Raw genomic sequence first — 19,054 nt, 5'->3', positions numbered from 1 at the left:
TCAGATATCATCTATACTTGTCCCATCTATGCCTCGTCCACACTGTGCCTCGACCCCACTGTGCTACCGTTTTTTTTTCTCGTGTTTTTGATAATAAAAGCATATGTTTGTTATATCGCCTGAATTTTCTAACAGTATTTTTTTTAATTCAGCTCTGTATGCATCAGAGTTAAACATATTATCAAAATTTATGCTACTCATTATGGTTATTACTTAATAAATCACAAAAACTCCACAATAATAACCATGGCATAATGATTACACTATTTTTGTCGAAGTTGTACACATCTGTTGGTGTTTCATTCACTTCTAAATCATCTAAAATTTCAATCACTTGATTACAATACAACACTCTAAAATTTGAATTACTTTGTGAAGCTTTTATTGCCAAACAAATATCTATTAAAAAATTACTTAACCAACTTTTATCATTTAGACAGGAAAACTCATCAATATCCAATTTTCGTAAAGTGCTCAAGGTATTTTCAGGTATAACATGGTAATAAGTTCCAACAGTGTAGTTCAATCGTTTTATTCTACGTCTAAACAAATGATTAACTCAATTTTTGTAATCAACCTGTTTATAGTAACTCGAATCTTTTGGAAGTTTGTTTTTATATAATTCTTTATCTAAAGAATTATTTATATTGACACTATTATGACCTGGAGTATTATAACTACCTGGAGTTGGTATTGAATTAGGTGATGGCCTATTGGCTTAAGATGCTTCTTATAAATCAATTTCTAAGTCCGTAGAGAGAGGAAAATTCTGATTCCTTATTAAATTTATTTAGCAATATTGTCCTATCTATATTTTGTTTCTCTGTTATAGATGAATTATCAGATTTGTTCAACCTTTTTATAGGTTAAATAGGACGTAAATATTGAAATGTAGATATTTTATTTTATTGTGGTTTATTACTTTTGTGTATTATATATATTTTACTTTTTATGTATTAATGCAGTATAATATTAATGTATATTGTTATTATATTTTAATTGTGTATTGTTTGTTACCCACTATATATTGTGCATAGTATTTTATGTCTTTTTTTGAAATGCCCTCTAGTGGCGTTAATTTTAAACTGAAATTTTTATATGATCCATGATTTAGTTCTTCATGTAGTTATAAGAAATTTGGTTTAATAACTTCACTTTATATTTAGCGCTCCTAGTAGTGTAAGGTAGTAACAAATATTTGGTAACTAAGTTGTTACCGCATTTTTAAATAGATAAGAAATTACTAGATAGAAATTGCTCACTTCACGCACGTATGTACACACAAATGCCGCTCATGAACCGGTACGAAGTAGTACACAGCTGACTATCTCGAACACGCACAATTACATTACAACAGCTTATCGTGATAATTTGAATGATAAACGCCGACGTAACACTCATTCGGCTCAACTAAAATAATTTAGGACACATATTTCTATATATACAATTAGATAGAAAATAAATAGGTAATATTGTCACGTTACAGCTTAAAAGCATGTTTTTTAAACTAAATTTATTTTCACTATTTAGTTTTTTGTGACATCGCTGTCACAGTCACGGATTGTTTATTGTCAATTATGACTATCAATAGATATAATTTCTGTTTTCTCAGTTAGTGTATTTATAAACTCACAACAACGTGTCTTACTACGGTTGATAATAAAGGCTATAAATTTGCGAATATCGTTATAAAAAACCACCAATTAGATTATGAATTATCGTACCTATATATTGTTATAGGTAAATAATTTATATTTTAATACTTGGAACTAATACAATGTACAAATTTTTTGTTTTTAAATAAATTTAATATATAGCGTGATATCTTAACTACACCTTATGAAATATCTTCGAAAATATTAAAGCCAATCATTATATTATTATAATGGATCTTTGGTTAGTTGCTTTACACGAAAAAATAATTTTCTACTATCGTCCCTAGTATCATATAAACGCAAATGAACTTTCGATTTTCAAATGACAAGCCCAATGGTTTTTTTATAACATCAGATTTATTTAATTGAAAAAAAACTTGTTTTTATTTAATAAAAATTGATCACTTGTGGCTAATTAATTAAGTAAAATTAAAACTATATTAAAAATATTATTAATTTAAAAAAACTAAAAAATATTAAAAATATTAAACTCAAAAGCCACAAAAAAATTAATGAAAAGTCGCGGATACGTATTTCGGAAACAATGTTACCATTATCAACGCTAAACACATACTGACACCCCGACTAGAAAAAACTCCCTTATATACCCCTAGTGACCTTATCACCTAGTGACGTTATCACTAAGTAATATTATCACATTTTGCCAGTTTACACAAGTTTAATAATGAATTTTTCAGTGGGCCAAGATCCCAATTAATTAAATTGTTTTTATTTTTAAACATTTCTATTGCTTCTCTGATATTAAGTTCTTTGTAATTATTTACGTTTTTAATTAGTTTTATGGTTTTAATAGAGTGATTATGTGTCAATAAATGTTCGGCCACTGGAGATTTCTCAATTTCTTGATTTTTAATATTTCTTAAGTGCTCTTTAAACCTGACCCCTATATTTCTTTTTGTTTGTCCTACGTAACATTTATTACAACTTTCACATTGTATTTTATAAATGCCTGATTTCCCCCCTTCATCTACCTTATCTTTAGGGTTACCTAATAAATCTCTTAAATTATTACTCTTAGATGTTACCAAAGTAATACCAAAATTCTTAAATATTTTAGTTAATCCATTTGAGATGCCCGGATAAAATAAAATTGGTGATCTAATTACTTTTTGTTCCCCCTCGCTGGAGAGTGTACTAGCTGCCCTCCTTTCTTTTTTCCACTTTTGTTTTCGGACTAATTTCAAAATTATGTTTTCGTTATACCCATTAAATTTAGCTATTTCTTTTATAACCACCAATTCTTTATCATAATCTATTTTATTCATCGGAATATTAATTAATCTGTAAACCATACTATTAAAAGCTGACAATTTGTGTTGCCAGGTGTGGTTCGATGTGTTCGGAATGTATCTGAACGTGTGTGTGTTTTTCCGATAAATTTCAAAATTTAGTTCCCCCTCTGTTCTTTTAACTAATAAATCCAAAAAAGGCAATTTTCCCTCTATTTCTTGTTCATATGTAAATTTAATCGATGGGTAAAAAGAATTTAAATGTTGTATGAAAACCCCCATATTAAAATCTTTATTTATAACTGCAAAAATATCATCTACATACCTAACCCAAATTTTTGGAAAATCACCATAAGTGTATTTTAAATTTGTTTCAAACCTACTCATGAAAAGTTCTGCTAAAAATGGTGATAGCGGATTTCCCATTGCTGTGCCCTCAGTTTGCTCATAAAATTTATTTTGAAACTGAAAAACATTTTGACTCATACATAACTTTGTTAAATTAATAAGCTCATTTATTTTATCCTGTTCAATGTTTTGGTCCTTTAGCCAGTCTTTAAGAAAATCAATTGTTATATTTATTGGAATATTCGGAAATAAGGCAACTACGTCAAAAGAAATTAACCTGTCATTATTTTGAATGGTATAACTAGATAATTGTTTAACTAAATCAATATTATTTTTAACTGAAAAACTATCGAATTTTTTGAAAGATGAAAATACCCTTACTAGGTGTTTAGCCAAATTGTAAGTCGGAGCATTAATATTCGACACAATAGGTCTCATAGTACTTCCTGGCTTATGTATTTTTGGCAAAGCATATAGTTTAGGTATTTGAGGGTTTGAAATTTTAATGAAAAACCTGAACTTTTCTTCGATTATTAATTTTGAACTATTTATGACGTTTGTAGCCTCCCTTATCATTTTACTTAATGGATTCTTTTTAATTTCTTTATAAGGACCCTCTTGAATCATTCTTGATACTCTTTCATAATAATCTTCTTTTTTTAATATTACAACAGAATTCCCCTTATCTGCCTTTAAATAAAAACAGTTTTTATTTTTTAAGTCTTTTATGAGTCGTGAATGTTTTTCATTTTTTCCTAAACCCCCTTTATTTATAACAGAATTTTTTTGTAGAAAATTTAAACACTCCCTTCTTACTAAGTCTTGATTATTAAAATCAACACTTTTAACCCCCATTTCAATGCCTACTAGTAGATCTTCCATTGGAAATTTTTTTANAACAAAAAGAAATATAGGGGTCAGGTTTAAAGAGCACTTAAGAAATATTAAAAATCAAGAAATTGAGAAATCTCCAGTGGCTGAACATTTATTGACACATAATCACTCTATTAAAACCATAAAACTAATTAAAAACGTAAATAATTACAAAGAACTTAATATCAGAGAAGCAATAGAAATGTTTAAAAATAAAAACAATTTAATTAATTGGGATCTTGGCCCACTGAAAAATTCATTATTAAACTTGTGTAAACTGGCAAAATGTGATAATATTACTTAGTGATGACGTCACTAGGGGTATATAAGGAAGTTTGTATATAAGGGAGTTTTTTCTAGTCGGGGTGTCAGTATGTGTTTAGCGTTGATAATGGTAACATTGTTTCCGAAATACGTATCCGCGACTTTTCATTAATTTTTTTTGTGGCTTTGAGTTTAATATTTTTAATATTTTTTAGTTTTTTAAATTAATAATATTTTTAATATAGTTTTAATTTTACTTAATTGTTTTTATTATTTGATTTTTAATGAGTTATAGCTATTTAAATTTAAAGGGCGATAAGAAAAAAACGTACCTAATTTAAAAATACAATATGTTTATTGAATTATAAATTGATAAGTACTACTGGTTTATAAAACCGGGTTGCCACTACTCGTCTATTTGCCGAATATTTATCTTGCAGTGGGAACGGAGTACTTATACGAGTGTTCGGCATTCGTTATACGCCATCCTCAACGATTGTTGTTATTTGTGATACGAATCAAAAGGAATATAAATATTTTCCAAATACGCGATATGTAGGAACGGTCTACTCAGCTTGTTTTTTATTTTAACGAATACTCGTTCAAAATCAATACTTAATTTCTTAAATAAATTGTTTTATTTAATTAAATAAATTTTCAATTGTATTATATTACTATGTTTCGCCTAGATGGAGCTCTACGAACCTCGCGCGCCTTCGTCGCGTAAGCCTCTTTGGCCCAACGTCGTACGTAGTCCACTGATCCGGTACGAATACCCGGCTATGCCGTGCACGAAATATGTTTTTCAGGAAAAATACTACACCAAAATCAGTGTATCTAAAATATATTAAATATTTAATTATTAAAATCAGAAAAATTCAAAAAGAAAAAATAGTAAAATGTATTGGGTATAAGGTTGACGTTTGTTAATGAAGTATTTCCCTTGGGCGTATTCGGAAATTATTTTAAGAGGGTATTTAATTTTTTTTACTTTAATAAACATGTTATAGAATTTTTCGCTAAAAATCTAAGTTATGATCAAAAAAAAAATATATCATTAGAGCCATATTATTAGAAGTCACCTAAAAAAATATTGATAGCGCTGGTTTAAGGGGAGAAATTGCCTATATCCTCCTTAAAAACGCCCCTGGTATACATAATAATAAAAACTCGAGAGCGGCTGGACCGATTTAGCTAATTTTGGTCTTAAATTATTTGTGGAAGTCCAGAGAAGGTTTAAAAGGTGAGTGAATATGAAAATGTTCGGAATTAAATAAAAATATATCTGAATCACTGGGATGTGAGAGATATAGGTGCCATGTACGATACACGAATATGACCCATTATGTTTATCTATTACAGATTAGATTATGAATTATCGTACCTATATATTGTTATAGGTGAAAAAAAATAACATCGTTATCTATATCTGATATATATATACAGTAGAACCTCATTAATCCGGACTAATAAGGGCTCTAGGTTGTCCGATTTAATGAAAGTCCGGATTAAACAAAATAACCAAAAAACATGTCCGTATTATAGATTTAAGAATATTATATTATACTTAATACTATATATGATATAATATATATATATATATATATTGCAACATGATATTAGATCCAGCAAAAACATTACATATTTAATGTGGATAGAATTATGTATATACATAATAATGACCAAAATATAAATTACTAATACATAGTTTATGATAACTTTAATGACGGTAGATAAGAATATATGTACTTATGGGAAATTTGAGAAACTTACCTTTATGTTTATTTTAGTCTACGGCATAAACTGTGTATTTTTCGTAATATTAGACAGCTGTCCAGATTAAGCGAAGTCCGGACTAATGAGGTTCTACTGTATTGTAATCGATATCGAATAGAGCTACGCGCACTAAGCACACGCTTACTCAGTACGGCACTCTCCACAGTCGTATTTTGTTCTCTCCGAGTACGTGCCCGAGAACTTTCTTTAACTCACATCGGATTTACAATTCGATTTTAAACGTCTACAATTTCCCGTACATTTGGCCTTTGCGATGACCATAAATAAATCGCAAGGCCAGTCGTTGGAAGTTTGCGGAATCAACTTTGAGTTTCCCTCTTTCGCGTGTTAGAAAACCGTGATCTTTGTTTATTTACAACCACAAAACAAAACAAAAAATATAGTTTATCAGAAAGCTTTAAATTGATTAACAGACTGTATCATAACTGTGTGTGCCTATTAATATCAAGTAAAATTAAAACTATATTAAAAATATTATTAATTTAAAAAAACTAAAAAATATTAAAAATATTAAACTCAAAAGCCACAAAAAAATTAATGAAAAGTCGCGGATACGTATTTCGGAAACGATGTTACCATTATCAACGCTAAACACATACTGACACTACACATACTTATTTTTAATATTTTTTAGTTTTTTTAAATTAATAATATTTTTAATATAGTTTTAATTTTACTTAATTAACTAGCCACAAGTGATCAATTTTTATTATATATTAATATCAAATTGAAACTTTATAAATAGCCAGTATTTTAGGAAAACCTTGTTTTGTAAGTATCTCATTATTGTGACGTGACTATTTTTTAGCAAAACCAAGTGTAATTATATGAAAATTGTAATAAAACCTCATTCATACCGAGCATATTTTTTTAAATAATTACGGATTACTTATGTTTGTTTTAAGTTTTTTTTATACAATAGTTTAGCTATTTTATTGATCGATTGATGGAATACGAAGTCTGCCGGGTCAGCTAGTAAACAATAAAAATTTGTTTTTATATATATAATATTGATGACACGCACGCATGTACGGGTACGAAAAGCAAAAGTAAAATTATACAGGAATAGTGTTTTTGTGAGCGGAGTTGGGTAAATGCGTTTCGACAGTCTAGTCTCTAAGACATAGACGATGGGATACGCGGAAATAATAACACGTGGCGCATGGAGATTTACAAACATACATGTGAAACTTATATAAGCATGTTAAAAATGTATCGACATTTAATTATAATAATATATTTTGCTTAGTAACATACATTTATCAAACATATCAAGTTAATTAAAATTTGATCAAATATACTAAAATTTATCATTTATATAATATTTTTATTAACACTAAATGACCTCATTGAATTGTAGCAGCTTATCTAGCAATGTAATACCTGAACGTAAATGGTCTATTAATTACATTCAAAATAAACAATTTCAAAATTTATCTGATATTGAATCTTATTCTACTTTATATTCTAATGTGTCACTATTTGATGAATCTGAATTAAATGAACAATGTGTTGTTATAGAATACACATTAGCAATAATAAAACCTTCAATCACTAAATATATGTACAAAATTGAAAATATCATGTCTCAAAAGGGATTTGTAATAAAAAAAGTATTTAAATTATTCAAAATTTATGAAAAGATTTCTGTAAAGAATATATTCTATAATAATTTTAGAAAGATATACTTCATTTAAGAAAAGAAGAAACCTCAGATTTCTATCGAGAACATACATCTGAATTATATTTCACAAATTTAGTAGAATACATATCTAGTGGCCCAATAGTAGTTTATGTTTTGATGAAGAAAAATTGTATAGATGAATGGAAGAGATTAATTGGACCAACTAATGTCAAATATGCAAAAAAAAATTTTCCATTCACGCTAAGGGCAAAGTATGGTATTGAATCTGGAAATTTTCCTGTTAAAAATGGATTTCATGGAAGTAGTAATAGGCACGCAGCACAAAATGAGATATTGTTCTTCTTTCCAAATAGTAAAATAGTTAAATAACTTCCTTTACTTATTAAATTATGAGATACACAAGTGATCTTTATGTTAGGATCATTGCTTTTGGTATGCTCTCTACCCCTTTTTATTTAATGCCGCTCTAGAATCCAAATCAGCCAGATTTTCTTAAGATCCTTTTTTACAGTGTTATGCCATCTTGTCGAAGTCCACCTATTGATATTTTCTCCACTAGATAAAGCAATTTTTACATATCTAAACTAATTTTTTACACAGATTTCAAAACAGCAAAAAAATATTTTCTATTATTTTTAATTTATAAGATAATAAAAAATTCACAAAAAAAAAAAAAGTAAATACACATATGATAGGAAAAATGTTTTTATTAAATTATGAATCTTGATATTTAATATATTCATAATAAACCGTGCAAAATGTAGATTCAAAATGTCATGTTTAACGTTTTTGCTAATTGTATATAATTTATTTTTATGAAAATAAAATTGTACCTTTTAAATTAATATTATTGAATAAACATTTTATGAGGTTTTAAAATATAGTATTGTATAGACTGATATCTACTTCTTCTTCTTCCTCGCCTTAATCCCAACTACTTGGGGTCGGCCACCATTATCCTAAACTACCACTTGACACGATCTCCCACATCATGTACGCTCACATCAGCTGTCCTCAAATCGCATTCAATATCATCCCTCCATCTCTTTTTTGATCTTCCTCTACCTCTTCTTCCATCAACATTCATTTCTACAAATGTTCATATCTAATCTTTAGTAGTCACTCCACTCATCCATCTAAGCATTCTCATCTCTGCTCAACTTTCTTATCAACTGCCCAACACTCTGAACCATACATCATAGCTGGTCTAACTATAGTCTTGTAGAATTTACATTTCAGCCTCATTGGAATTCTTTTATCGCATAAGACGCCAGACGCTTCTGTCCACTTCAACCACCCGCACTTAATTCTGTGTCTTACATCCTTGTAAATACCACCACTCTTTTGCACAACTTACCCTAAATAATTAAAACTCTCCACCTCTCCAATTACGTCATCGCCTATTGTCACTGACCTCCTCATTTCAACTACCTCGCGTTCTTCTTTGTCAAATTCATACTCTATCTACTCTGTTTTACTTCTACTTATTCTTAAACCCTTTTCTTCAAGCACTGATCTCCACATCTCTGACCTTTGATTAATTTCCTCCCTATTTTCTCCTATTAACACTATATCGTCAGCAAACAACATGCACAACGGCATCTCTCCTTGTATTTCTCTAGTAATTTCATACATCACTATAGAGAATAAGTAAGGTCTTAAAGCAGGACCTTGGTGCACTCCTACTCTTACGCGAAAACCTTCTGATACTCCTCCTACGCTTTTTACCCTGATACAAGTGCATACATATCTTCTATAATATTAATGTACTTTTTCGGGACTCTTTTTCTCATTAATGACCACTTTAAAACTTCTCTCGGTACTCTATCATACGTTGTCTCTAAATCTATAAATACCATAAACCGCTTTTTCTTCTTTTCTCTAAACTTTTTTATTAGATGCCTCACACAAAATACTGGCTCCATTGTTGACCTACCAGGCATAAATCCAAACTGGTTTTTAGATACCGATGTCTCATTTTTTATTCTCTTATCTATTAGTTTTTCCCAAATGTTCATACTATGACTCATACGCTTTATGTCTCTATAATTTCCACACTCCTGTATTTCACCTTTACCTTTAAATATCGTCACTACAATACTATTCCTCCATTCATTTGGTATTTTCCCTACTAATAAGATTTCATTTAAAAGTTCCTTCAACCACCTTATATTTTCCATACTTCTACTGGTACTTCATCTGGTCCTACTACTTTATTATTTTTCATTGATGCCATAGCCATCCATACCTCTTTCTCACTAATTAAATCTACCAGTCCCTCATTCCACGAGATATCCTTTAATGTTTTTTTTTGGGTAATCCTCATTCATTAATTTTTCAAAATACTCTTTTCACCTTTATTTTCACATCATCATCACTCATGAGTACCTTATTATCAACACTTTTTATAAACCTTATATAATGATAATCTTTAGACCTTTTCTGTCTTACTTTTGCAAGTCTATAGATTTATTACTCGTCTTCCTTTGTTCCGAGCCTATCATACCTCTTTAACTTCGCTTTACTTACTGCACACTTGGATTCATTGCAAAAGCGTTTATACTTCATCCAATCTTCTCACCTTTTGCTCTTCTGTCATATTTTGAATTGCTTTTTCTTACTTTCTATGATTTTTTGAACGTCCTCATCCCATCACCAGGTCTCCTTGCATTTTACTCCTACTTTGACCAACAATCTTCTTTGCAATATTCTCAATACATCTAGCAAATCTATTCCACACATCATTTATGTCTCCCTTGACATTCTAAACCGTCTCATACATCTCTTTCATAAATCCAAGCCGCAACTAGTACTTGATATAAGGATTGGGCCACAACTCACAAACACCCTACAATGTAGACCCTCTACATTTAAACAGCATAAAATATATATCCGCTATCATATAAGTGATAACTGTATAAGGTATAAAATGAAATAAAATTTACTGCATCTCTATTTATTGTCTATAAATTAAAATACTTATGAAATAAAAGACCTAATATAGACTAATAGGTACTGCACTTATAATATTAATTACAATGTAATTTTTTTATGCTTACCAGTAAATATTAACTTACGTACCTCTAATTATTTAATATTTCTCAAAAGGAAATCACACAGAACACTACAGTTACAGCTGTAATAAAACGGCGTTGTCATTTTATGTTGTTAATAACAACTTGTTATAATAAAATAAACGTTAATGATTAACATATTACACGATCACCAATAAATGACACGACAAATAAACTGATAAGTAAAACGAAAAAAGACTAACTATACATAATTGAAACGATAAAAACAATAATAAACTAAGCGGATTGATTTTTTCCGCATAACAGGCCAACGTACCGTTACATTTCGTATAGGTACCTACATTTATGCTAGAAATATATATATAGAATATACCTACCTATTTTATGAGAATATTACTCGCTTATCAAATTTCAATAATATTTCGTTTAGGAAACAAACGATGTTAACATAAATAATTTTTATATACTATTCAGTATTTATCTTCTGTAATAAGCTGTTAAAATAAGTATATATTTTTAAAATATTACGTAAACAAATTATTACATATTATGTAGTATTGAAATTTGCGCCCCTAGCCAATGCCCTCTTGCCCTGCGTGTGTAATTGGACTACAGTTAAAAGAGCGAATAAAGCGATTGCATGACGGATAATAATTATACCTATTAATTTGTATTTTTTTTCATCTATTCGTCTAGACTTTTCTCTATTCTTCTAGTAATATTAATTCTGTTCTTCATGTTTCTTAAGCACTTATCGGATGGGTTTTCTTTGGTTTTGTCTTCAGTTCGTTTCTTTTGATTAATGCACTCTTACATATATCATTGAATCAAATTTTATTGCTCTCTTTGGTGGTACACATTCTTGTGCAATTTTTTTATGATGACAAAAATTTTTGATCATAGTATTTCTTCGATTTTTATTTTTATTTCAAAAAGTTCTTTGCTATTACACGAGCTTCCTGCATTTGTCGATTTAGTTTGTAATAATAATTTTTAAGTCAAATTACTTGAGAACAATGCCATACCTTATTGTTTATTTATCTTATAATGCTATGTATTACCAGCTACATGTTTTTTCTGACAGCTCGGAGAAAGGCTATGCAGTAACAGTACATGAGAGTCCAAACTTATACTGAGATTTTATGTTATCTAATAACCAATATATTGAACGTAGCTCCTCTTAAAAATTATATAATTATTCGGCTATAAAATTATGTGGTATTCTTCTTGCAGCCAAATTACTCCGATTCATTGAAAATAGTTATTCAGATCGTCTTGAAATGAATGCTTTATATACGTGAACTGATTCTACTCCTGTCTTGGCGTGGTTGAAATCTTTCCCTCATCATTGGGCGACTTTTGTCACAAACAGTATCAGCCAGATTCAAGATCTTACATCATCATCTATTTGGCATCACGTTTCTACCCGACATAATCCTATAGATTGCGATTCTCGTGAGCTGTACACAGAAGAGCTTGTAACATAAAAAATTAATTAATTCAAAAAGTACATGTCATGCGTCTATAGGTTCAGTGTTACACATATACACACAATTTTATTTAGTAGATTAATAAATGTTTCCTACCACCTGTTTCAATTAGCCTAAAATACCACATTTGTCAACGGTCTATCAACGCTATGGCAACACTGTTCAATACCCTCTCCTCCAATGCATTATGAAACTGCCATGGGAAACTACTATTATGTTCAAAATAAGTCATCATCATCTTCACACTTTTGTTCACATCATTGTCAACCTTTTTCTTTTTGCTGTTTCAAGGAAACCAAAAATGGAGAAGCAAAATTTAATTTTAGTTTATTTATCATTATGGCACTTCATATTAATCATCTAGACTTGGATATCTCAACAATTTTATTATTTGGTAATAATAAAATTATCAAAACAATATCTTTTTTAAAAAGTCAATTGTTTCTAGTATTTGTTCTTTTATAGTTACATTTTATTTGAATTATACTTTAGAGTGTTTAGACGCTGACTTGACCATGGTTGGGTTTTGACCATTTTTTATAATGCGTTACATAAGTATGTTCTTGATTTTGTACTCAAAATTCGCTTTATTGAATCTACTTACACAACGTGGTTTTCCAAAGAACTAAAACTTATTTCGTTTTAAAAGCGTATACACGCGTTTTATAAAATAATTATTATTGCTATTAATTACAAAGAATTTTTTTTTGGTTCAAATTTAAATTTAAGACAAAAAAATGTTATTGTAAGTACATTGAAAATGCTGAATTGTCGCTTAAAAATGATCCTAGACACTTTTGGAAGTTTATGATAATAGTAGGACATCTAATAGTATTCCTAAAGTATTGTCTTTTAATAGTATAACCTCTTTTAATTAACAGGAAATAGTTGATCTCCTTTCTTTGAATTCTTTATTCGTCAATATAATTCAAGTAAGTATATTTCATAAATCTCTTTAGATAAAATAGATTTTGATACCAAACAGCGAGGTATTTCAGGCTATGATTCATCAAGTTCGATCAGTTTTAAACGTCTATGATAGGAATATGTTGGATTTGTCATGATGAATTATGCGATAAATTACTCTTTTAATTGAGATCATTTATTGCTTATCATCTTTTGCTAATCTTCAGTAAATCTTCAGATGAAGGCATTTATCCGCCCTTGCTTAAATTAGTGAATCACGAAATTCTTATTAAAATACTTAAAATTACAAGATTTGGTGAACTTTTTTTAGCATGGTTTGATTCTTATCTCCGAGAAACATATCAATTGGTAAAAGTGTGTCCTAGACACAATCTAATCTTTTTTTAGCTTCTTCTGGTATACCTCAGGGTGGTTACTTGTTTCCCATTTTATTTTATTTATTTGTAAAGAGTGTAAAAAATATATTATTTATATATATATTATATATTATAATATATTGAAACGAATAAATAATTTAAAGGGGTGACGTTGCGTCGCCACACAATAAATTATTTGTAAAATCGAACTAAAGTTAAGAGGAAGCTAACAGAAACAGATAACATCAATGGTTCGTAATGGACTGACCGAAGCATCAGGTTTTATTAACAGCAACAATAATAACAAAATAAATACAGTGGTGCCTTAATACAAAAATAAAATATTACTTATCGTTTCATCCGCCTCGATTTAAATTGAGCACCGTTCTTTGAAGGGTTTCAATTGTGAAGAGTGAGCTTGAATCTGGCGATTATTCTCATTTCTTAGGATGAAGGTAACTGGAGTTAACTTTTTTTCTATCACAAATGGTCCTTCGTAGGCTGGTGTTAGTTTGTTTTTTCTAGGCCAATTGAATGGTATTTTTTTAATAACTTTATCACCTATCTCCATGTCGCAGTGGGGGTGCTTTTGATCATGTTTGGCCTTTCTTTTGAACTTTTCTTTTTCTGTCTTTTCCACAGCAATTTTTCGGGCCTGTTCCACTGTTATCTCATTCCCCCTATTTGAAGTGGCTAATATTCCTTTGCCTTGACTGATAATTGCTGATATCCCTATTTTAGAGGCGTCAGTTACCAATGTGCACGGCAATTTGGGATCAAAAATTCCTAGGACTGGCGTGGTGGTTATCTTTTCTCTTAGAGATTTAAAAGCTTCTTGAGCTTGAGCAGACCAAATGAATGGTGTATCTTTTTTTGTCAAGTCCGTAAGTGGTTTGGCAATAATTGAATAGTTTTTAACGAATCTACGATAATAACCTGTAAGACCCAGGTATCGCCTCACCTCTTTCACAGACTTAGGTATAGGAAAGTGTTGTACTGCTAGTGTCTTACCCGGTGATGGTTTCACTAAATTATATCCAATAACATGACCTAAGTATTCCACTTCTGATTTAGCGAATGAACATTTTGCAAGTCTCAACTTAATGTTTTGTGCTTTCAAGCGATTGAAAACATTTGTTAAGAGCGCCATATGCTCCTCAAACGTCTTAGAGTATATAATGAAATCATCCAAGTAATTAATACAACCTTTGTACATTAGGTCTCCTAATGTGTTTTGAATAATTCTTTGGAAAGTAGGGGCGGCATTTTTTAATCCGAATGGCATTACTAGCCATTCGTAGTGGCCCTCATTTGTTACAAATCCAGTCTTTTCAACACTAGAGGGGTCTAATTCTACATGCCAATATCCCCAAGCGATATCCAGCACAGAATAATATCTAGCATTGGATAACCTGTCAATTACGTGTGTAATTATAGGTAACGGCATTTTATCATCGATAGTTATTTGGTTTAATTTGCGAAAATCAATAACCATCCTTTTTCCGCCATCCTTTTTATCAACTAAGGAAACAGGAAATGCCCAAGGACTTACACTTTGCCTAATTAGATTCTTTTCTAATAGTTCTTTTACTTGTCTGTGAATTTCATCATAGTGAGTTTGTGGTAAACGAAACGGTCTGAGCTGTATAGGGGGATGTTCGGTAGTTATGATCTTGTGTTTTGCTATGTTTATCCGACCTATATCTGTTTCGTTTTGTGAAAATACTCCTTGATATTCTGTCAATAACTGACCGAGGATTTCATTTTCTGTGCCGTTTAAGTATGTACAGTTAAAAACTTTACGTGTTTGCGGTTGCCTTTTATAAATACGACCGGTTTTAATGTCCACTTGTAATTCAAAAATCCTACCTATATCTAAACCAATTAATAGTGGTTGAATAAAATCTTTTACTACGTGTAATACGCATTTGTTTATTTCTTTTCCGATTGTTAAATTTACTTGAGTGCGGCCAATACTCCTTGTTATTCCGGTTACCTGTTTGATTATGATTGGATTACACTGATCAATGACTAGGCATAACGATTGTGCTTGTTTAAGAGATATGATGCTTATCGTTGAACCTGTGTCAATGAATCCCATTATAGGTAAACCGTTAATTAGAGTATTGATATTTATTAGCTTGAATATTGGCCGCTCCGTTAGTTTAAAGTAATTTGGTCATCCCCATCATTTCCAAAATCGGTTTGTTCGATTTGCAAATTTTGATCTTTAGTGGGACAATCCTTATGCCAGTGGAAGTAATCTTTGTTATATTTTTCTTTACAATGTTTGCAAGGTGACGGTAATTTATTTTTGTTATTAAAATATTTCTTGTCTACAGTACGTGAGTGTGATGTAGCAGGTGTAGCGGTGTGAGTACTACCAGAACGGGTTTGATAACTTTTGTGCATTTTAGTATTGTCTTTCTTATCTAAAGCCTCGGCGGTAAGAGCTATTTGAAGCCACTGCTCATAATTTCTAATTTCCCGGCCATTGAAATCATGTCTCCACTTTATCGGCAGGCCGTCCGTTAATGACACTATTATCTCCGCCTGCGATAAACTGGTGCTCATTAACAAATCTATTTTTCCATCGAAATAGCTTTGGACGTTTTCATCTAATTTTAAACGCCTCTGCATTCCTACTAACAAAGTTGAATAAATTTTCGGTCCGAAACGGGTGGTTAGCTTAGATTTTACAGTCTCCCAGGAAGATATATTGGACCCAAGTATATGTTCACCATAATACTCCAATGCTTTACCTTCTAGATAATACACCAACTTAGAAGTAGTTTCCTTAGGATAAATTGTTTCGAATATTTTCAACCAAACGTTAATTTTTATTTGGTCTCCCTCACCTTTAAACTTAGCCAGTTTTGGGTGTTGGTCGCAACTCCTCGTGTCTTCTTTCGACATCTTGACCTATCTTATTTATATTTGGTACCACCAACTTTTTATATTTTTCTATTCTAGATACGGCGTGCTCTGGAACAAATTGATACTTTTTTGTAGCAGTGTTACTCGCCGCTAGCTGTATCGCCTGAGCTTTTTGCAAAATATTAGTTGCCTTATCGAAATGAGATTTCGCTTCAAAACAAATCCGCTCCGTCGTTGCTGGTGTACTTGGATCTTGAGATTTTATTGGTCTGTCTAAACCTTTTCTAAACTCTTCTCGTGCTTTTTTAAAAAGTCGACTTGCTGTTTTTTGCAAAGATTTAGCATGCGATGGGTTAGGTGTTGAATTTAGAATACTACGCACCTTGTAGTCATCCGAAATCCGTTTCCTACGCTGAGCCCGTTTAAATGATTTAGATTTTTGTGCTTCCAGATTGCTTCCTTGTAGGTGACCGACTGCGCCAAATGAAACGAATAAATAATTTAAAGGGGTGACGTTGCGTCGCCACACAATAAATTATTTGTAAAATCGAACTAAAGTTAAGAGGAAGCTAACAGAAACAGATAACATCAATGGTTCGTAATGGACTGACCGAAGCATCAGGTTTTATTAACAGCAACAATAATAACAAAATAAATACAGTGGTGCCTTAATACAAAAATAAAATATTACTTATCGTTTCAATATTATTATAACTAAAAATTTTTGTATTTTGCTAATGATATGAAGCTTTTCTTGTAAGTTAATTCTGTTAATAACTGTAACAAGCTACAGAATGACTTACTTAGAGATTTATAGCGTTTTTTATTATCATTAAACAAATATAGATGTTAATAAAAAAACATTTGTATAGTTATAAAACAGTAATTAAATAAAATTAAAACTTAGATCTTTTAAAAATGTATAAATTGTTTTTTGATGTGTGGTCAGTTCATTAAATAGGTCAGTCAATTGTGATATTCTGTTGTCTAAAATATTATGTCAAAAGTAAATGTGTCTAATTCTGAATTAGTATTATCTTTTAATATTATAATTAGTATCCCTAATTTTTTTTTTTAATGTCTCTATGTCCTCAATATTACTCATACTATAAACATATAAGAAAATTGAGAAATTATACACACACACACAAACTTTTCTCTCTCTGGGGAGATTGTTAAATCACAAAATTTAACCATATATATATATATATGCACTAACCTTGTGTATTCCGTCTAACTGTTTCAAGTAATCCTTGTATTGTAGTGATAGACGGATCACCTTATTGATGCTAATTAAAACTAGCAAGCACGCACACTAATTATTAAGATTGACAAAGGACCAGCAGTCCAACCTTGACTCTTGCTGCACACACACACACGCACATATTTTTAACAGAATATAAAATATTTAAGCTAAGTGCAGGTTTTTAAATAGTTATTTTATTTAAGAAACGTAATAAACAAAAAAAACCCAGCACAGGGGGGTCGCGGCACAGTGGTGACGTGGTATAGATGGATCAAGTATAATGATATCTGACAGTGATTAAAATCACTATAAAAAAAAAACGCTTCGATGCAAATCTTTAGATAGTGTTTAATTTTAAAAAATTGGTGGATTATTCCAAAAGCTTCATAAACTGCTAGTTCCTTATTAATATCCTGATTAAGACAAAGTATGTAGAATAAAAAAGAGATTATTAGAAAATAGTATTTCCCATAAAAAAATTATATTGATCAATACACTTTTCAATAAGTTATAGCATTATAATGTTAAAAATGTAAAAAATAAAATTGAGAATTTTCACACAATAATAGCATTTGGTAGCCATTTTCACCTTGAAGATAAAATAAAGTCCGAAATTTTTTTTTTCCATGATAAAGTATATTACATTAGCTTTAATTTAAGATATATATAAAAGTGTCAGACTTTCCGGAACACTTTCAAAATTTAAGTTGAAAAAGTCAATTTTTTGTGAAAAAGTTGTCATTTTGAATCCCCCCCTGTAGGCAGGTAAAAAGTCAGATTTATAAAAAAAATATACCAAATGATAGGTAAAGACATCATGCATCTACAAAAAAAAGAATTATATTGATCCATACATCTTTCGAGAAGTTATAGCATTATAAAGTTAAAAATATAAAAAAGAATTTTTTTACAAAAATCGTATTTTTTTTATTAAGTTTAATGTCTGTTTTCACCATGAAGATAAAATAAAGTCCGAAATTTTTTTTTACCATTATAAAGTATATTACATTAGCTTTAATTTAAGATATATATAAAAGTGTCAGACCTTCCGGAACACTTTCAAAAGTTACGTTGAAAAAGTTCTACTTTCTATATGCATTTTTATGTTTTGAATCCCCCCTGTATTTAGGGAAATGGTCCGATTTAAAAAAACAGTATGTCGAATGAAAGATCTATATAAATACTACTTCTCATAAAAAAATTGTACTGATCCATACATTTTTCAAAAAGTTATAGCATAATAAAGTTAAAAATGTAAAATACAAAATCGAAAATTTTCACACAAAAATAG

At 30.1% G+C, this 19,054-nt stretch overlaps 1 protein-coding gene across 1 annotated transcript in view; it reads left to right on the top strand.

The window, feature by feature from the left end:
• Window positions 1-7,527: 7,527 nt before the first annotated feature.
• The window catches only part of LOC126900020 (nucleoside diphosphate kinase-like), a 14,659-nt gene continuing 3,132 nt past the window's right edge, over window positions 7,528-19,054 (top strand). Inside the window, exons 1-2 of the mRNA XM_050675368.1 lie at window positions 7,528-7,800; window positions 7,866-8,184. Of these exons, the coding sequence (XP_050531325.1) occupies window positions 7,528-7,800; window positions 7,866-8,184 (592 nt within the window). The remainder of the gene's footprint in view (window positions 7,801-7,865; window positions 8,185-19,054) is intronic.

Source organism: Daktulosphaira vitifoliae, unplaced genomic scaffold (assembly GCF_025091365.1).
Source record: "Daktulosphaira vitifoliae isolate Bord-2020 unplaced genomic scaffold, ASM2509136v1 Scaffold_2, whole genome shotgun sequence".
Classification (NCBI taxonomy): Eukaryota; Metazoa; Arthropoda; class Insecta; order Hemiptera; family Phylloxeridae; genus Daktulosphaira; species Daktulosphaira vitifoliae.
The sequence above is the reverse complement of the archived record's forward strand: the minus strand, read 5'-3'. Positions and strand labels throughout refer to the sequence as shown.